General features: G+C 44.5%; 1 protein-coding gene across 1 annotated transcript in view; it reads right to left on the bottom strand.

The window, feature by feature from the left end:
* Positions 1 to 21723, bottom strand: part of PDIA5 (protein disulfide isomerase family A member 5) — a 42873-nt gene that overhangs the window by 7279 nt on the left and 13871 nt on the right. Inside the window, exons 6-16 of the mRNA XM_032951072.2 lie at positions 21026 to 21118; positions 16473 to 16533; positions 12827 to 12894; positions 11513 to 11604; positions 7866 to 7937; positions 7361 to 7497; positions 6507 to 6580; positions 5002 to 5165; positions 3777 to 3907; positions 3150 to 3220; positions 1250 to 1384 (exon numbers count right to left, since the gene is read on the bottom strand). Of these exons, the coding sequence (XP_032806963.1) occupies positions 1250 to 1384; positions 3150 to 3220; positions 3777 to 3907; positions 5002 to 5165; positions 6507 to 6580; positions 7361 to 7497; positions 7866 to 7937; positions 11513 to 11604; positions 12827 to 12894; positions 16473 to 16533; positions 21026 to 21118 (1098 nt within the window). The remainder of the gene's footprint in view (positions 1 to 1249; positions 1385 to 3149; positions 3221 to 3776; positions 3908 to 5001; positions 5166 to 6506; positions 6581 to 7360; positions 7498 to 7865; positions 7938 to 11512; positions 11605 to 12826; positions 12895 to 16472; positions 16534 to 21025; positions 21119 to 21723) is intronic.

Below are 21723 nucleotides of genomic sequence, written 5' to 3'. Positions count from 1 at the left end.
TTGTGGTGGGGGCCAGTACCTCTGTTGTACAACCAATACTACCTTCCCACAAAGCAGTCATCATTGAATTCAAAATTCCAATAAGTACAAAATATGTGGTCGTTCAAAATGCACTGCCGTGTAAAAATACAACATTTCTCAACACTCTAAATTTGATCAAAACCTTTATTTAGACAGGAGGAATCCGATGAGCTATATGAAAGTATTTTTCACAGATGCACAGTTTGTCTTCATTTGGATGTACTGACTAAAATCACCCGCAACGCACCTGGCAGACAGATGTCAACATCTGAGGAGATTTAAACATGTTTATTACTTAAGATGGCAGACAGTCTGGGCGACTCATGCGTTACAGGCTTGAGCTGTGAGGTAGATAGATTGTCAGTACAATTGATTATTTTATCTGTCTGTGCAGAGTTTGCCTCAAGCCAAATAAACACTCAATCAAGGAAACAATCAATCTGGATAACGTTGAGAACCAGGGAAGGCTTTCCTGGATAAAATAAATGGCACTGTTGCGTTTTTAAAAATTAAGTTGAATTGAAAACTGAATTAATAATGTTTAACATGTAGGCTTTCGCAACCAATATCATCCATAACAGGTTTTTTTTGGGTTAGATCGCGTAAATATGTGTCGTTAAACGCATTTGGCATGTTCTGTTGACATGACAAACCTTACTAATTGGCTGTGTGTGGCGGGTTTAACGACACATTTTTACATTTACGCGGTCTAACACTGTGTCAAATAAACTATGAACTAAAGTATTCTTTATTTTACCAGGTAAGGCCCACTGAGCTATAAAGTTATTTTCAGAAGCTACCTGGCCACATGTGATAGCTCAACGAAGTAGCTCATCATGTGAAAATGTATAGCAGCCAAATCATCTAAACGCAACACAAGAGCTAGAATATGGATAACAGTTGAGGCGAGAGAAGCTTCTTGCATTTTCAAATAAAAAAGAAAAGTTGGAAACAAAGACATGAGGGAGTTCCAGCGTAGAGCCGACCAAGAGCAGCAACAAGCTCAACGTGTTGCCGCTGCATGCGAAGCAAACAAAAGGCGGTCACAGCCAGGCCATGTGCGGTCCCCATAAATCACGACGGGCACAAAGCGTGCAAGCAAGCCGTGCCAGTTGTGGCAGCAGAGACAGCAGCAGGAGACACGTCGCGCCGATGAAGGAGCGGTGGCCGTAGAGAACTGGCACGCGGACGGCTTAGTGTACAGGCAGCCCTGCGAGCCCCCGCTCACCTGTCTCCCCCCGGTGTATGGCCCCACAAACTTCCCGTATGTGTAGTGGTTCATGGTGGGGTAGCCCCTCACGCCCTCTTGGCTGCACAGTTCGTTATTGTCCTGCTTTGTGCAGTCCACAGCTGCCAGGGCCACCTGGTAAACAAATACAGGGTGCTTCAAAGAAATGTTCACATTTCTGAGAATGTGCAACAACACCGCAAGAAATGTGCCTCCAGGCTCTGGAGACCACCTGGAGAAAATTCTAGGCACGTGTTGACAACGATGGCGAACAAGTTATTATGAAGTGGAGACTGACTTTTTGAAGCTATTAACATTAATTTGTTATCATGTTACAGTATATTTTCCGTTCTTTTTCCGTCAAAAACAATAGTCCCATATAACTGTTAAAATATTTTTGAAGCACGCTGTGTGTGTCTGTTGACAGATTTGTACAATAGTCACCCGACATCTGTTTCATGTTTCGGTAAATTAAATTGTAATGTAATTCTTGACTTAAAGCTTTCGTGACTGCAGGAATTCATATTCTTGGATCTTTTGGTAAAGTCACGTAGATAGGTTCAAAGAAAATAACCAAAAATAACAAAAAAAACTACGACGTTTCGATCTTCAGGAAGACGATCGCTTGTGTTGCGATCGAAAAACGTCGTAGTTGTTTTGTTATTTTTGGTTATTTTCTTTGAACATATCTACGTGACTTTACCGAAAGACCCAAGAATATGTATTGTAATTGTAATATGATCCGTCAAAACATAATCTGGCCAAGCCGACTCGTACTGCATGGACTTTAAAACACCGTTTCATGTGCCACGGTTTAATTTGCTCCGCTTTCTATATGCTCCATTTTCTATACTTTGTTTACTTTTGTCGTCTTGGTGACACAGGTCACTCGTGAAAATGAGACTCAACCTGGTCTCTTGAGTTTTCATCTGGTTCAGCTAAACAAACTTGAAACAGCGCTTCAGGGATGTGGGATTTCCACCACTGCCTTTGGGGCCACCGAAAGCACAAAGTGTCGACAAGTGATAAAAATACAATCGCAATCTGCACGCTGGCTTTTTGACAAAATCGGGTTGTTAACCAGACAGTATCTCCCCCTGATGAGCAATAAGTTATTGCTCATCATCATTTGTGGCCCTGAGACAGTGGTGGAAATTCCACAGTTCCATCGCAGGGGACTAGTTACTGGATAGTACAACCACTGATGATCTCACAGATCAGGATTATAAGCCCAGATTGGAAGATGAACTCACAACTCTATGATTGCGAGAAGCATATGATACCATACCTCTCAACCCAAACGGTTTGTTTAACCTGTATTCTTGTACTGGGACATTGAGTTTTCAGGTCCATACAGGGTCCAGCCGTTTCAATACGGGCTTTGTAGGATTAATGTTGAGATTTATAAGGGCACGGGGGGACCAATAAGGTCTGAATTGTTCTGTAATAAGGTAGGCACTGATAAGGGGTGACAGGTAAGTGATACAAACGACTACCCTTGAGAACCTGGATTAAACTTGGGTGCCTAACACCAGTGAGCATGATAATGGCTTTGTATATCACGAGACAACTCAGCTAGCCTTGTTGATCATTTAGGTTCATATATGAAGCAGCTGCTCAAAATTAAGCGAGAAGCTCAATTAGTCAATGGTATGATCTCAGTCAAGTGAACTGATAATCAAAAGACAAAGTAGCATTTTACAACTTATTTGACTTTGCCCGATCAAGGTTTATAAAGCAGAGACGCGTAAAGTGACCCATTCACTCATCCACAGAGCTTAAGGGTGGCTCCGGTTACACAGTTTATATGCCCCTTTTCTGTGCTTAGTGATTACAAAGAATGAGAAGCTAACGGTAAAACTGAATCAACAGAAAGGAAGTTGCCATGGCAAACACGTACCTTGTGGTCCTCTCTGAGTTGTGCTGCTGCAGCAGTGAAGTGCGGCTTGGCCTGTTTGCAGTGGAAACACCCTGGGAAACAGAGTCCAGTGGTAATTCAAGGCCTGGATCCAGAATGACATCTTCCAAGATTCTTAAAGCCTCATTGATAAACGACCACAGCACAGCCAGTTTCAAGAATGACCCAACTATACATTTGTTTCTCAGAAAATAAAACGAAGGCAGGATTTTGATACGTCAATTTCAATATATAAAGCTATGAGCGAGAGGAAGGCACTATTTGGATTGTTACTATTCAACGTTATTACAAATATGCATGAATTGAAGACGTTGCATAGCAATATGAAGAGGCTGGAATGTATACAACGTACATAAACCACCGATGCAGAGACCGACCCTCGTCATGAGAAAATGGAATCTGCATCACTGATTCAGGGCCAACCAATCGGCGTTCGGTATCACCAAATTTTCTGAGCTTGAGCAAAGGAGACATTTGGCTGTGGCGCTACGATTCGGCACGCGATGCGGCGGCCGCGTCGCGCAGCACCGCGGCAACGACAGCGCAGCGCTGCGTGGCGACGGCAGCGCCGGCTACGCGGTGTCCCCGCCAGACGGAGGAGCGACTCACAGGGGGCGTAGAACATGAGCAGGGCGTGACGCTTCTTCTTGAGGAACTCGCGGAAGGTGGCGACCGAGAGGTGAGCCACGTCGTTCTCCTGCTCATCCCACGGCACCTCTGGAGGGGGTGGCGGCTGGGGGCTGCCGGCGGGCACGGAAACAAACCGCCGCAGCTCGTTATAAGGCGAGACACGCGCCGGGCCCGCAGTGATCCGTTTTGAAATGGTCTGCAGGTGTTGTCTCGCATAGACGAAATTAAACAAAGGGCCTAACTTGATAATGGTGATTATAAGGTGCTACTCAAAAAACAAGTGATGTTATCTCCTGACCTCAGCTATGCAACGTTTAAAAAGAAAATGTTTATCTAAGGGAAAAACTGTTTGTGTCAATTTAAAATGGTGAAGGTCAATGTTGTGTGTATCTAACTAGAAGTCGGTAAACCTGGCTGCCCTCTCTCTCTCTGCTGCTGTGAAGAAAAGTATTGACTAAAACATTAACCAACGGTGTTTGTTTTAATTAAAAGGCAGTGTGAGCAATAGAGGCAATGATTTATATGTGTATATGCGTATATACCGCTATCCATACATCTTAATATTTAATTGATTTGGCTTAATTTAGACGAACAAATGCCTTCATCTGCCCAGGCGACACTGTGGTGAGAGCACATGACTCACTGTGTAAAAGTCGTGGGTTCAAATTTAAGTTGGTATATATTTCCTCTGGGGTTGATATAGATGATATAGAAACATGCAGTAGCGTATGTTGTGTAGTAAACCATGGAATTTCCTGTGAAGAGACTCCCCTCTACCGTAGTAATGAGGACCCAGGGCCACTAACACAGACAAGCGTTGCATGACACCCGTTTGTGTAGTGGAACTCTTTTGACTTTTCACCTATTTTAAGCATGTTCTCATAAGTTATTGTCAAACGCACACATGACGCATACATGGAAGGTGCCTGTCAGTACGTACGTATGTATGTTGAACTTATTTCGCACCATACGAAGACAATCGTCCCAATCAGAAGTGCGGGGAAGGACAACAAACTAAATATAAAAAGCAGTTCTCAAGAAATTAGTTTTCAATCTAGATTTTAAAAGTGCATAGCTCCAGTGGTGACTGCCTTTGTTCGACGGCTAGCCAAAAGCCGCTGCGAGGATGATCGGAGATCGCATTACGGTTTATGCTTCTTGACAAGATCAGCAAGGTACTGTGATTCATCAGTGGCATACACACTCGCGAATCCAGGAGAGGATCTTGTCCTTGGATCGCAGGTCAGACACCGTGTATTTCTCCTCCCCGTCCTGGAAGAACTTCATCGTGGGGAAGCCCTTGATGGCGAAGCGCTCGGCGAGGGCTCGGTGTATGGTGGCATCAACAGCTGCCAAAACCCCAGGGCTCTGTGACAAACAAGGCATAGATCCCCCGTATAGCCTTAACAGACTGTTGGGGCAAGTTCGGTTAGCGAGCACCTAGGAAGGCCGGCACGGCACACGAGGGGGTGGGTGGCTAGCACCACGCCAGGGCACCTTTGTGTCTCTAGTGGTGATGTTTAAACATCGCACCAGGTACTGTACTTATTTGAGGCTGAGTCGACCTCGGGGAGGCCCAGGATCTGCTTAAATAATCGTCACCGGTGTTGGGCATAAGCAGTACACGAACTCGGGTCACCGAGTTTACAGCGCAGCCTACCACTCCCCACTTTGACACGCAAGCAAAGGCAAAGACACACACAATGAATACACGAATGCCCTCTTCAGACTTACAAACTGTAGGTACAAATTCTATTACTGAGTGCACTTATTCAGGTTGGCAAAGTAGCACTACACTGGACCACCAATGTCTCCCCAGTGCTGATGTATGTTGAACTTCTTTCGCACCATACGTAGTACATACACTGCACCAGTTCCCGACCAGGACAGGTTTAAAAACACCTGATCATGTGCAACGGATAAAGTTCATCCCAGCTGGGAATCAAACCCAAGTTGCTGGGATTATACCATGATGGCATACCCATGGCACTTTGCGAACACACAGCTATATGCATGTGAAATTATCTGCAGTGCTTACACATGTATCTTATGGTCATCGAAACACGTGAGCTGCATAATGAACGAGCCTTTTTTCTGACATCCATGCAATTTAAGTGACTGCTTGAAGCTTGTGAATGGCACAGTGAGGTTTGCGGCTTCCGATCCACTAGAGGGCACTGTAAAGAAGCTTTACTGCTATTTTCCATTTGCTCTGTGGCCTCAAGAAAAGTCATCCAGTAGCTACGGTTCGCGTTAAACTCAATGGTGTCAAGTGAAGGTCAAGAGGCCAACTGTATGTCTGTTAAAACATGTCCATTTATAAACTCTCTTAAAATCTTCGCAGTTTTCTTTGGGCCCCAGTGTACAGTATCATTTTCAGCTCCAAATCGATCTCTCTGTCATCTCTCAATCTGCTATGCAGAAGGCCCTTTTGACTGCTGCGATAGCCTATTACATATGTTTCTGTTGCAAGGCGTGACGATTATGGCTATGGATGATCATGCACCGGTCATTTCAGTTCCTTAACATTTGTGCAAATCCTACACAAAGCAGCACATCAAGTGGCACTTCCATGGCGCTCTACATTCAAACAGAAGCAGCCGCGCATTCATTCATTCGCCATTCACTCGCGTAATTCTTTAATACTTATTTTTTTACTTTCTTGTTTAGCGCAGAAGAGACACTGCATTGCAGAATTAACATCCTCACGTTTTCCTCTTCGTTGTTGAGAATCTTGGCAGCCTCGTCGTAGTCTGGCTTCAGCTTTTTGCAGTGCCCGCACCCTACGTTGCACATCGTCCAGTTAGGATTAGACGGCCAGCAGCATTAGGAATAAACCAAAAAAACAAATGCACAAAACAACCGGCACATTAAATTTGTTTTGGCCATCAATTTGGCATCGTCCAGCTCTGAGGATTACCAATTTTTGGTCAGGCTGCCATTCAACAAACACTCATTGCAGGTGTGCTGCCTAATGTAGATAAGAGGATTATTGAAGACATTTAATAGTAGTTCCGTGACGTCATCTTCCATGAAATACCCTCAGGCTCATTGTGATGTTACACTGTTGGCTGTGACATTTGCCAACGGGAATTTGTTCCGCAACCCCAAGTGGATAATGGGACAAAAAAAACAAACATCAAATTGGCCTGATAAGCTCAATTATGTTTTACTTCACGCTTTGCCGGAAGAGTGCATCTCTATTGTTCTGTCTTGCTTCTCATTATCGTTTGCACTTTAAGGCAGTAAGTGTTGGGTGTTTGAATAACCAAACAGTGTAGACGGATTTTGTTTGTATAGAATGGGGTCACATCCTTTATACAAGAAAAAACACCGTTGATTCCCTACCAAAGTGGAACTCGTGTTATCAACCCAGGAGGGTTGACTCCGGACCAGGATTTGAACTCGCTGTCCTTCCCATTGTAAGTCAAGCACTCAAAGTACGGTGACATCACTTTAAAGTCACCATCGAATAATGCCACAGCGTGACTGGTCAGCACAGTTAGTGTTACACGGAGTAAAACAAGAATTATTCTGTACTGTGATTGCTACGGGTGACTTACAGGGGGCGTAGAACATCACCAAAACATTGGGGTGCTTGTCCACAAAATCCTGGAAGTCTTCGTCCGTCAGATGAAACACTGCAGAGTCCGTCTCACTCCATGCCACCTCGGGAACAGTGGGCTTGGGCGATTCAGGGCTGTAGGGGGGTGTACACGTGCACAAGCGCGTGTACGCGCAGACGCGCAAAGATCCTCCGATTAGTCTCGCACGCTACAGTGCCCGTAGAATTGCTTGCCTTAGTCTCCCCATTGCTGCGACACACGTGCGTACACGTGCAAAAATGCTGCAGGTTTTCCAAGCAACTAGATTTGGCATCAAAGACTAACCTTTCATAGTTCAAAAACATTCCGCAGCGTTGGTATAGTCAAATTCGACTGGAAATGGCTTTTATTTATAACGATGAAATGGTATAAAGAAATATGCTACAGCAGTCGAAATAAGTTTTATTTTTTGCAACTCCAAATACAAATATAAACCACATGAGGCACTATATATTGAACTTACTTTTTTAGCCATTCAACAATATCTTTGGCCTGAGCTCCGTAACTTTGGTAGTTGAATCGGAATTTTCCTTTCCTGGAAGAAACAAGAGCAAATGGCAAAACAAAAAACTTTAGAAATGAGTACCGCATACAAGTTTTGCCTGCATTGCAAAATAAAAACAAGCGGGAGATTGGCACTCGATGTAGAGACGTCTGTGCACAAAAAACAGGGACAGCAAACGCGATTTAAACGGTTGCCTTTTTGCACGCAAGATCAAATGTAAATATCTCCGTAATTTATATAGGCATGCATACATACACATACAGTACCTACATACCCTTGTGCATGCCCTATTATATTGAGTGAAAAAAGTCCAATTGTCTCTGCTTACATTCTGATTAGCACGGGGTGCAGTGGCTGTCAGTGGTAGAAAATTCCACATTCCTATGGCAGGAGCCACCATTGTGGAATTCTCCATGAAGCAGGAATTACTTAATCAACCCTGAAGGGATAACGGGCTGAATCGATACTCAACTGAAATTTTAACTCACATTATGCATCGAGTGCTCTGGCAGTGAGGCTATATTTGCAAAAAAAAAATAAGTCAACAATAAAACAATGCAAGACTATGAAGGTCAATGCACCCTTCAAATGGGAATGTGAGATGCCTGCTCATCCGCGCTTTATTTCTAGAAACACTGTCATAGTTGCAGGCCTCAAAGATCGCCAGACACGCATTGCGGTCACTGAAATCGCCCTCCCATCAAGCAGGTGCCTCGTACCCGAAGCACAACTCAGCCAAACGGCATGGTTGCAATTCAGTTTGGTCGCGACTTCAGTGCCAAATCTGGGGTGGCACTGCGCTGAACAATTAGTCAGACCTCAGTGGCTCAGGGAGCTCATAACGGCTGTAACAGATCATAGATCAATGAGCTGCACCACTGGAATCCATGCAGGGTTCAATCCTGCATTTCAACCATCCTAAAAATACAATGCAATTTGGATTCATATAGCATCTAAAATGTGACCGCATCTTAAAACGCTATACAGTACCGGTGGGCACATTTATTTTTACAGAGAGGACCATTCAGTCATACACAGAGGGGAAAAATAGAAGGTCTTGGGCCCACACCTAATCTAATTTTATATTTATAGAGCGCCCCTTCACTCAAGGTACTTAACGCAGTTTCAAAAATGGAACGATTTAGATGGTAGGATGTTAGGGGCACGAATGACCGGGCTCAAGGGAGTTCTAGAGTATGGGGTGAGCACAAGTGACCGGAAATGCACGGGTAATGAACAAATAAATAAACTGTTGTTGTATTCTTGGCTTTCAAATACAGCAAGTTTGATGGTCTCAGCCCATTGGCAAAGACTACAGGTAAAAAAAACCCCGAAATGTAAAACAATATTTCTTCAAACATTGATAAAAAAAATAGTATATTAACCGGAATGATATTTCCAATGTGGTGGTGCTGTGGTTAGAAAAAAAAAACTCGGCTCACAGTCTTTTTGTGGAGTTTTCAAATTCCACTTGGGGGTTCACTAATCCTTCCGTGGTCGATATAAAATCGTACCACTTTGCGGGGAGTCAATAGTTGCGCACAGAGATGTGGAATTTATACCAATGGCTCTGGATCACCAAGAGACGAGTACACACGCCCAATGCCTGATACAGCAAGGAGGCCATCGTCTTGGTTGGTGGTCCCACCGAGCCAGAGGTTTGCAAATCCACATTTCTATGGGGGTGGCCAGTCTCTCCATAGAACAAGCTCTAAACCTAGTCATTCAATTATTTCTAATAGGGCAGTTCTCATATGATTGACATTGCATGGTGCTTGTCTTGAATTGCCAATGTTTGGATGTGTTAGGGATACGAACAAAAAGGAATATCTAAAGGAACGCAGTTGATTGTACGGTAATGTTTACCAACATTTCATCATTTTATTATTTTTCTATCTACGTGACTTTACCGAAAGACCCGGAGAGCTTGTAAATATGGTTAAAAACTGAAAGTCAGTCCAGAGTTATGGCAGTATTTCAGTGCTGGAAATATAACTGTTGCATTACCTGCCCTCAATCAGTCAAATACCAGCACCTCCAATGAGCACAGTTGGCTACGTACGGTGTGAAAGTAAGTTCGACATACGTACCTACAGTTCTCAATGTGGATGAAACCACACCGATTCAACAATTACAGTCCCTTCAGTAATGAGGGGGGCTGCCGTCATTGTTTTAGCTACCTTTGTCATTATTAATCAGGATTAACAAGTCTCATCCACCTCACCCATTCTATTTTGACACCTGACCCACGCTGTTAACGTTGCTTGCGTAACTACTTGTCACGTTGATTTCAAATTTTCTCGATTTCCAACCTACGCAATGAAAATTCTAGCTCTGACGACTTAAATTTTCCAGCTATAGAGTAAAAATAGTAATTACACAGCGAGGAACTATCTTCATTTTTCGAAGCGTTCATACACATTTTGCAAAGGTCTTTAGACAATGGTCTAACATATGTAGCATCTTACCAGTAACATTTAAACATTTTTTTACAGGATATAAATAAACAAAAAAAACACGTGGCTTGGCAAGCACATTGCAAATCGGCCTCATGGAACGCTCAGCCTCTGACTTTTTAAACGCGTTCAAGCAGTTGGTCAACTTGAACGCTCGACAATAAAACTGAAATATGCAGTGCTTTAACAGCCTAATAAAACAACGCTTATAAAAGGGTAGAACTTGCACACAAGCGTTTAAAACGGTTGTCAAATGCCATGTCTTTAACAGTTATGTTCGTGCGTAAAAAGCACTTTACACACCACTCGAAAACTGTTAAGCACAAGCTACACACGTGAGTGTGTGAAAATTCTAGTTGTGTGGAAAGGAAGCGAGGAACTCTTCGGGCAGGCTGGGGTAAGCAACTTGTGGACGTTTGGAAAATAATGCAGGAGGAAAGCGTTACAGACGTATCCCAGAATAGGAAGCATTGATAGGTGGGACGTGAGCAGGATGGAAAAGATAACATTACCAAACCAAACAACGTGGAGGCACCCAAAGGTTGGAAACCAAGGGGAAGATGGACAGGCAGATGATGCGATTCTCTAGTAGCAGGACCTTAGAGGGTGACTGCACAGCAGTTGTACGATCAGCCGGGAGGAAGGAAGCGATGGTTAGCTGTGATGACATCAATAACATTGGCCATCATTACCTCTCAGTATCATCCTCATCAGCAGCAGCCATCATCGATCTGCCGCTGGATGAATGCCTTCCCAAGCTGTCACCTCGCAGCGATTCATCCGGCACGTGCACGTGAACTGATCTCAGCGACCCATCTCTCTGGTGGATTTCCTCTCAGATGCGTTCAATACCTTGGTTGCCATTACTCTTAAACATCATCCATTCAAGGGGTGTGCCCTGCCCAAGCCCACTTAACTTTCCTTAAAAGTTTAGATGATGTTATTAACCTGCATATGTTCTCTAATCCACATTCCTCTTTCAGTCCCTCAAGTAATTCCAAACGTGCATCTCTCCATGCTCTATAAACTTGTACATATACGAAAGGCTGTGCCTTTCCTGTATCGCGACGCTCTTTGACGTCTCCGCATGCGTATATGTGTGTGTGTGTGCGCGAGGAACATGCACGGATGCCTATGATGCGTACGCACTCGAAGTAGCAGAAGGTGGGGTAACCAGTCACGTTGTAGTCTGATTTAATCCCATCGAACTCAGCTGGATGTACATTCATTCCAGCCAGAACCTGCAATGCACATCACAGCATTATCACATGCCAGAGTGTAGTCTTTCCCAGTACCATCAATTAAGCTGGGTTATTCCTGCAGGAATTATATTCAATTCTTACGAATCCACGCTGGATAATTCCTCTGGGAAATATTGATTATTTGGATCTTTCGGTAAAGCCACGTAGATAGAAAAATAATAAAATTAATAAAAATTATAACAATATCGCGACGTTTCGATCACAACACAAGCAATCGTCATCAGGTGAAAAATATAGTGGGAGAGCTGCTGTGGCACATATATGCTTTCCTGCCTCAGCAGCTCTCCCGCTATATTTTTTACCTGCTGACGATTGCTTGTGTTGCGGTTGAAACATCGTGATATTGTTATTATTTGTATTAATTGTACTATTTTTCTATCTACGTGGCTTTACCGAAAGACCCAAAGAATATGAATTCCTGCAGTCACGAAAGCTTTAAGTCAAGATGTAAATATTGATTCTTCAATGGGTGAAATGTTTACACGTACACCTGAGCGATCACCTGCGTGTGTGTGTGTGTACATGAATGAGCAAGTAGTAAGCATCCAATCATTTGTCAGTTGCGATGGTTCCATTGGAAGTGCCAGTGATCTCAGAGATTTTACTGTCATTGCTGGTGGTCCCAGTGCTAGTCTGGGAGGACCCAGTGGCAGTCTTAGTGGTCCCGTTGGTCAATCCCCATTACAGCCAGCCAGTACCAACCATAAACCACAATTGAAATGTATCACGTGGGCATGAGCCATACGTTCATACGGTGCACTGGTGCTTCAATGTGGCTATCCAGTCCCCAATAGCCCTCCATTTACTCTGCGGGGTGGACAGCGGTGGTGGGATTTGAGAAACTTGCCCAGTTTTTCAAATACCACACCAGGAGATGGGAGACTTCTGACGAGACACTGTATGTCAAAACTGGCTCAAGGTTTGCTTGTACTGAATCAATGCTGCAGAATGTTTACACTCCCAGAATGCTGCTGGGCCAATAAGTTGGGTAAGAAATGTTGTTATATTTTATGTGGAGAGACAGATACATGAAGGATACATTATTATCTGCTTTCGCTATTTATATTCTCCACAATGGGGCAAATTATTATTTTGTTGTTCTCGATTGCAAGTGCAGTGTGATAACCATTACACCAAGGGGGCAGCTGAAAAAAATTAACCGATAGACAACGTGAGACTGCGCTGATGTCTGGAAGCTCACGTATGTCTTCTTGGCCATGGTGGCTGCCTCCTGGAACACCGGCTTCATCCTCTTGCAGACGCCACACCCTGTATCGACACAGGATAGACACATTCACAGGAGAGACACAATAATAGGGTTTTTCTCCTTTTTTCTGGCAACAAAACTGAAACCTTTTTTTACAAGGATTCATGTCTGCATTAACCACAATACTTGCAGTCAAAATGCAAACAAAAAAAACCACACTGATAATATATGCATTGTCCTTGAAACGGATTGGTCCACACCAGAGACAGCTTTCTTTAGAGCCTGGTCTCAAATGGTGCTAGACCAGATGACGCCAAAAGGCGTATTGTGGTTAATGCAGACATGAATCCTTTTAAACAAGGGGAAAAACCCTATTATTATATTTTGGTACTGGCAAAGGAGGTCCAATGAAGGATAGACACATTCACAGGTTAGACATATTCACAGGTGGCAAATGCAGCTCTTGCAATGCGGTCCACGATAGGTGTTTGCCGACCACCATGAATGATGACAGCCTTGCCCACAAAGATTTTAATGACTTGAAATGATAACAGGGCACATGCTTCCCTCGTTCAATTAACTCTCTCCAAAGTCTAAAGCTTTTATAAGTAATTGTACATGATGTAAATAAATACACCATTATTTACAGTTAACTCTTGAGGAAGGCAAGAGGACTTGCATCACTAAGGTTAAGCATGTAATGAATGTATACAATAGGCGGCACCTCATAGGACTGCATGTCGCCTGTCATGTCGACCGGTCTGTCAATCTGGGAGCTAGAAGTAAAACTCTTAAATAATAAATTGTACATTTGACAATATCTTCAATAATATAGCATTCTAAATGCGACACCAACACACCACCCTTCCCTACCCGATATGGCCGTATAAACTACTGAGGCAAGAACTGTTTGCAAGCACCCATTAAGGTCAATGCAATACACAGAGAGTGATGGGGCAAGTGCTCTGCAAATCCGGCAGCATTTATCTCCCCAGTGCTGATGTTGACATACTACACAATGTAGCAATTTTATTTTACAGTCGTTGCCTGTTGGAGTGACTAGACCCTGCCATAGGAATTTAGAATCCCCACCACTGTGGTTGGCAGTTATTAACATAGGCTGGTACTGTCCTCTGTACAATCGAGTGTAAAAAAATAATTTGACTTTTATTTTCAGCTGAGTCAAGGTCTTAGTGACTCAGTTCAGGTTTGGTTACAGCTGCCATTGCTGTACATTGCCTGGAAATAAGCCAGGCTTGCTGGGATCATAGTGCAGAGCACTAATCGTGTTACCGCAGCTCTGCTTTACACACCGATATACAAAGGGGCAGTGCCAAGCGGTAGGGCATTCGCCAGTTTGTTGCAGAAGCTCATGGTTCGAATCTAACGGCCACCCTGGTTATTACTGTGGTGTGTAATAAACATGAATAATATGACGCACTGTTTGCTTCATTTACATTGGATGTTAAAGATCCCTGAGGTCACTCACAAGAGAAAACATCTCAAGAAAAAGTAGATTGAAAAAACCTGGAGTAAATCCACAGTCACTAGACCTAGTTTCCAGCGCCTTCCACGTGTTCTACAGTTAAAGGAACACTTGCTGAGAAAACAACTTTATAGTGGCAATGAAGTGATAGATCCTTTAAACGAGTGCTTTGAGGAGCAAGATAAAGAGTTTCTTCCAGGCAGGAATTAAAGCCTCGGAACATCGAAGGACCAAATGCATTGCGCTTCAAGAGAACGATCCAAAAAAATAACACAGCTTCACAAAAGTCGGTGCTCGCTTTCCGTCAGGCCAGACTTCTTAATCACCCCTCGTGGACGCAGACACACGCGTGTGCCCGCGGACACCGGCAACAATAAGACGTGTCTCCTTAAAGTGGTAAGGAGATCCTAAGTAAGCAAGCGAAGGAATTGGACCTCTTGCGCGACGGCCCGCACAGCCAGCGCCGTCAGCGTCCGCTTCCTCGCTGACCTTCAACATCTGCTCGGCGGGCGAGTCAGCGGAATTTCAGGCCGAGTGCGGCAGAACGCCGCCCGCCCCCCCCCCACCTACCTCCCCAAGAGTGGTGGCCCCGGTGTTACCAATACGCCGGGACTGCCCCCTCCGGGCGTTAACGGCCGACACTGGGCGCGAGGGGCGCCTGGCCTGCGTGACTTTCCCTCTCCGTGTTATTCTAAGCCGGCACGGTGGCGAGGTGCAGCAGCAGCAGCAGCAGCAGCGTGCTCGTGTGTGGACGCAGCGGTGAGTGGGGGGAGCGGCGGCGTAGCGGTTAGCGCAATGTGACCCCGAGGTCCACGTGGCTTTAAAAATGAGCAACTGGTGCGTGTGTCTAAAACGTCAGCGCCGGGGGGAGACAAATCCGGCCAGGCGTGTCGATGGTCACAACACCACCTCGTGTGGGGTGCCAGCCTTTAAGCGCTTGGTGCCAATATCTGTTAAAGGCTACATGGGGGATCTTTGTCTGTGTAGTGGTGAGTAGGGGCAAAATGCTCAGTGCTCTATGCTTTGGTTCCAGTCAAATGGGTCCAACGTAACTTAAAACGTAGGTCTTTGCCAATAAAATTAACCATATTTGCTTTTTGGGTTAGACCACATGGTCGTTACTACTACCACGTGCGGGAGTGGAGTGACCTGGTTCCCTTTGTCTCCCCGAATGTCGATGTTTAGACGCCGCATCAGCTTGACCATATGGGTTCCATTTGTGTCCACGCACCTTCGTGGCAAAGTGGTAAATTAGGGGTCCCCTAAACTGGGCACCCACCGAGACTGTGCGTCCCCTGGGACTCACAGGCGCTGCCCCTGAATTTCGTTGGGCCCTTTCTGCTTCATCCCCCTGAACTTGGCCTCATTGTCAAGCCTGGTCAGCGCTCCTACTCTCGATTCTCTACCCCCACATGTGCCTGCTCTACCTTCTTCCCCTAACGCAAAGCATCTTGAGGTGCAATCAAGTTTAGCCGCTGTGGAACTTTTAATTGTTGCAATTGTTATTCTTGGTGTGTCTTCGATCAAATTGTGGCCCGATGCAGTACGCGAACATCGGTACTCGGAAGACAATGGAGGCTGGGCGTAGTCCTGGCCACACCACACGACGTGTACGCCACGCTAGTCGTAACGGCCAAGTCTAAGGGTTGGTCTGGTTAAATGAGCATCGGGATTCCTGAGGCAGTGGTGTAAATTTGAGGAGCCGACCACCGAATGAGATTTGAACTCGCAACCATCCGGCTGCAAGTCAAGCGCACAAAGCGCAGAACAACTCTGCGGCGGCGCAGGCTACCCACGCACCCTCAGGATATCAGCTGATCTATTAAGCGATAGGGCAAAAACGACGGACACATAATTTGTCCGTCCAGTAGCAAAGATGGGAGGGGGCATTGAGAGCAATTTTTTTAATCTTACAAATGGAAATTATTACCAGCAATCGGAGCACATGCCAGAATGATACATATTCCCTGTGACATCGCATGGAAAGTGCACAACTCCCAAGTTTCAAAATGTCTTATCTTACACAAAACATGCATGCCCTGCAAGCTTCAAACAGAACTTGGTTTTTTTACTTCAGGCCATAATCTCCAAAACATCATTATCTATTAAATGCCAGGCTGTGAGCTGTGCTTTGTGATTATAGATGGGACTCACAGGGAGCGTAAAACATCATGAGGATGGGTCTTTCTTCTTTCTTGAGCAGCAATCGGAACTCCTACATGACATAACGGCACAGTTGGGGAAAGAAACATCAGAGTCAATCGAAAGCCATGAGAGTAACGGGGTGAAATCACGCACAGCTGATGTATGTATGTATTTTGGAACTTCTTTCGCACTGTGCGTAGCCAAACGTGCTAATCGGAGGTTCTGTGGAAGGACAATAAGCTAATCACAAAAAAACAGTTCTAAAGAAATCAGTTTTCAATCTAGGTTTAAAAGTGCATTGCTCCAGTGGTTTCCTAATATCGGAAGAGCATTCCAGCGGGCGAGGATGTGCTATCGCCGTGCATGCACGCGAGTATCTGTGTCCGCGCAAGCGCTGTTTCACGGTAGCGAGCGTACCGCTTAGCGCAGTAAACTTGCAAAGTGACCCAAGCTCAATTCCTAACCATGTATGAATTTTGGGATGAGATTTACAAATGGAGCAAGATTTATTCAAAATGTATATGTTATATTCTTGTACATGTGCAGCGCTTATGTCTAATTAATTATCAATCACGGCGGCGAGATGTTAACTCCCTCGCCTGGTATGCAGGAGGTCGTGGGTTCGATCTAGATCCTGACACCTCCTGTATATTTGGAGTTTGCGTGTCTCTCTCCCTGTGGTCGCGTGGATTTTTCTCGCGGCCCTCCGGTATTTCCCTCCACACTTAGAAACATGTGTTTAGAGTATTTGGTTTCTGCGATACATTTTGTGATAAGCCACTTCGTTGAGCTATCATTTGTGGCCAGGTCGCTTATGAAAATGAGCTACATAGCTCAGTGGGTCTTACCTGGTAAAACATTTTTTAATTATAAAATAGTTTAGTATAATGTGACAGATTTATACTGGTTGAAAATAGATTTGTCAAGAGAGAGCAAATGATACATAGATGGAATGTAGTTAGATTAATTTATATTTAATGCATAACCATGTTGCATTTTAACATTGCAATTTATGCTTTTTGTTTACTTGTGATTGCCTTTTATTTTCTTCATATAAATCACCGCATTAGGACAATCAAGCAAAAACTTTTTTTCAAACAAAGCAGAGTAGTTGTTTTATTTTAATGTAGCCTGACATACTGTATATCGAAATAAATGTACCAACAGTCTGACATTCGGACTCTAATTGCGATGAGCCGAACATTCGAGTGAATAGGCCAGAACAGATTTCTATAAAGGGCTGCAGAACGAAACGCCTCAGGGTAGATTTGTCCATTAATCTCAGAGTAATTGAAATTCCCCATTAGACTGTTAAAGTAAACTTGAACCAAGTTCTCTCATCACATGTGCAGGATAAGTTTGCTACACTAAAAGTGGACTCACTTCCCAAAACATAGCGCACACACACACACAAATAAATCCCCTTACTTAGCCATATAGACTGTTGGGAGGCAAGTGCTGTTACTGAGCCCCTAATAAGGTCAGGCACAACACATGAGTGAATAGAGTGGCCAGCACCATGCCCAGTTGCCTTTTTCTCACTGGACATTGTGAATGTCTGGGAATCTAACTCCCTATCGCCGGGATCACAATGCAATGCAAACTACGACACTCAACTAGTACTCACAAAATCACGAACACACTCCAACATCAACAGCTGACATTTGCCTCGAACTGGCAGTGACATCACCGTGATGCTTGCGCCAGGCAAGGTGCACACACACACACACACATTCCCTAAGCCAAATAATACGTGATATGGGATAATCAAATTGACATGTTTATGTCACCCGTTTAAAGTTGTTAGCGTACAGCAAATCCCGTGTGGGTCGTGAGAGTTATTCGACCGTACGTCACCACGTTGGTCTTGTGTGGGTTTGTGAATTGGGGAGCGTTAGGTGGTGGAGCATCACAGCGTACAACAATGTAGTTGCTGCACCGCCGACTGCTTCCGCCACAGCCCTGCAAGCAGCCTACAACACCTGCATTATGCACGGTGGCGGTCGCCCATCCAAGCACTATCCAGGCTCAAAAACCTGCTTAGCTTTTGAGGTCTCATGAGATCGGGCCACATTCTGGGTGATTGGCTCAAAGGTGCAGCCAAAGTTGTCTTGGAAAAAAAGTCTGGCTGCAGAATGTAAAAGCCACCGACCTATCAGTTGTAAAAAATGTAAACACATGGTATTTACATTCTGTATAACAGATAGATGCAATAAGCAATCAGCGGATTAACATTCCTCCTACTTCGTTTTCATGTAACAAATCACATACTCTTTGGTTCTTTCGTTAAAGTCACGTAGGTAGAAAAAGAACATACTTTATTATATTTTTTATTTTATTTTGCTACCTACGTGAATTTACTGAAAGAACCAAAGAGTATGGATTCCTGCAGTCACAAAAGCTTCAAATCAAGATAAAATCACATAATAGATCAAATATTTGAATACAATTGAGGTTTTTTTTTAGGATTCCAGCTCGCAACTCCAAAGCACATGACTTGCCAAAACAGACTGCACACAGAAAGACTGAGGTGTAGCCAGCATTATGGGACAATGATGCGAAATGACAAAGAACACAATTTTATATTTCCAGCGGTTGAGAAAGGCGACTTACAGCTGGGGGGGGGGGGGGTGAAGAGCGATAAGAGGGAGTGGTGTAGAGGGCAGATGTAGGAGTGAGATGAATTGAAGCTTTGCAGGGCTGGAAGGAAGCCACTGTGATTTCGCAGAAGCAAAGGCTGATGAATACCAACAAATAAATACGACACAAATATGATACACTCAATACTTCTCACCCGCGCCCACAAATGAGACTGCATCACTCCCATCCTCATACTCTTCTTCTTCTTGCTCCAAATTATATCGGTTTTATTTAAACATTTTCACTTTATAATTTTCATCGTTATGTTCTTAGTCTCACTGACCTCCCTTCGCTAATCTCACTTCTTTCTGCTCGCCTCTGCCCTCCTCTCAAGTTGCCCACGCTGCCTCCTGAGACATCAATAAAATATTTGCTCGATCGGTGGTTACTCCGCACCTCCGATTACCACAGTTGGCTACGTGCGGTGCAAAATAATTTGAACATACGATGATTGATTGTGTTGCAGTCGAAACGTCGTGAGAATTTTATTTTTTATATTTTTATTATTTTATTGTTTCCCTTCTACGTGACTTTAGCGAAAGAACCAAGAATATACATACGTAGTTCATTTAAAGCTTTCGTGACTGCAGGAATCCATACTCTTTGGTTATTTCGGTAAAGTCACGAAGGTACAAAAATGAAATAAAAAAAAGAATGTTTAATTTAATTTTATAATAAAATAAATAAATAGAAATGCTCTTAATACTAATTTTCTACCTACGTGACTTTACCGAAAGAACCAAAGAATACAGTTTCAAATAATGGACCTCATGGGAAAAATAGGGTTGCATTCCTGGTCCAAAATGATCACCTCGTCCCTCTTTTCTTAACTAATTCTACTTGTACATTCGTTCAACTTCACCTCAATACAAAACCCCATCTTCATTAATCTTCCCGTACCGTGGTACCCGAGCTCAACACTCGCCCCTGACACTGAATTGCCAGCCCGACACTCGCCCCTGACACTGAATTGTCAGCTCGACGCCCGCCCCCCTAACACCATCACTCGAACGTTAACGAATTGCCATCTAGGCATCCGTATGACTGACGTCCTCAACGAGTGTACGGCTAGATGCATGCGACAATGTGTGTGATCAACTGTATTGTGCGTGAGCATGTTGAGTATGTGTTACATTATCGCACACACGAAAAAAAAACCATATGCAAAATACTTACGTGGTAAATAAATCGTTCTCAGTCGATTCGTTAACACCATAGTACCTTCCAACAGATGCGGCACTCTCACCTCTCACAAGCCTATCTGACAAGAGCACAAGTGGACCGCGCACTAATTTTCGACGCGGAAATGAGAATTTTTATCAGCGTCAAACCGCGTATAGCCGAAAAATCGCCCTCCGTGTTCCGTAAAATAGGCCTCATGAGGTAAACGGTTTGTAGCCGAAGCACGTGTTCGATAAAAAACCACGCTCAGCGAGGTTATCCTGTGTTCATATGCTCTGCATATCCAAATAATAATTGTATTGTGCTGTTCGATTATATTTATACTGATGACCATATGGTTCAGGAGCTGAATGCATATGTCGAGGTCTGCTCACCATGAAAGGGCTTCATGAGAGAGTTCGTGTAGTTTTGCTATTTCCCCATTGAAGGAGCGCAGACTACAGTGGTTTACTACATGCTCCATCGTTTGGGCTGCATGGCACTGTCTTGTCTGTAATTTTCCACTTATAAAGATGACAGGCACATCGGCCTGTTCATGTTCTAATGAGGCTGATGGTTGCACCGGTGTCTTCGAGGAATGTCAGAGCCAGCCGGTGCGATTCTTCGTTCTCGAATGAGGCATTTATTCTGGATGTATATGCTTTGTAAGGGGTCATAGCAGGGTCGTGGTGGAGTCGGGGTGGCCTGGCACATGAGCCAAGCCGCGCGAGCACCCCCCCCCCCCCCCCCAAGTCCGATACCTTATCACTGTGCACGTGCACAACATCCTTGGCATCGGGCTCCTCCTCCCACAGCGGGTCTCCCGTGGGGTCGTACATGAACGCCACCAGCGACTGCGGCGGAGGGGAGGATGGGGACGAGGTCAGAGACGAGTGCAAGCGGACGGCGCGAGAGTGCAGCGGGCGATCGCGCAAAAGACGTAGGCACACGAGCAGCGGTGAACAAAGATCCAGGGTTAGACTTCTCAACTAATGGGACACCTTCAACCGCTCGCATGGCATGCAATGTCAGGTGGTGTGACCAGCACCATGCCCGGTTGTCTTTCATTCCCCAGCACTGATATTTAAACACTGCATACGGTGCTGCTTTATGGCTGAGCCAGGTTTCGTAGCATAGCACGCAAACCGTTACACGACCGCTCTCCACGTAGAGGACCATATACACAAAGTCACAGGCACAAACATACAAAAGACTTTTCACAGGCAGAAGAAAAAAAACCACATTGGGATTTGCACATTGATACACAACCAAACACAGATGCAGTTAGGCATATGCAGTCACCCACAAACATTTTGCTAAGCAACATAGTGCTGCGTAAACAATTGGGCTGTAATAACCTTTGAGTGGGTGGTTCACTCCCCATGTCTGTACCAGTTAGTATCCTCAGGGCTAGGGCTTTACAAAATGACGCACAACACCTTACAAGTAATAATTTGTA

This window comes from Petromyzon marinus, chromosome 10 (assembly GCF_048934315.1).
Source record: "Petromyzon marinus isolate PM22_M1 ecotype Great Lakes invasive population chromosome 10, UKy_Petmar_22M1.pri1.0, whole genome shotgun sequence".
NCBI lineage: Eukaryota > Metazoa > Chordata > Hyperoartia > Petromyzontiformes > Petromyzontidae > Petromyzon > Petromyzon marinus.
The sequence above is the reverse complement of the archived record's forward strand: the minus strand, read 5'-3'. Positions and strand labels throughout refer to the sequence as shown.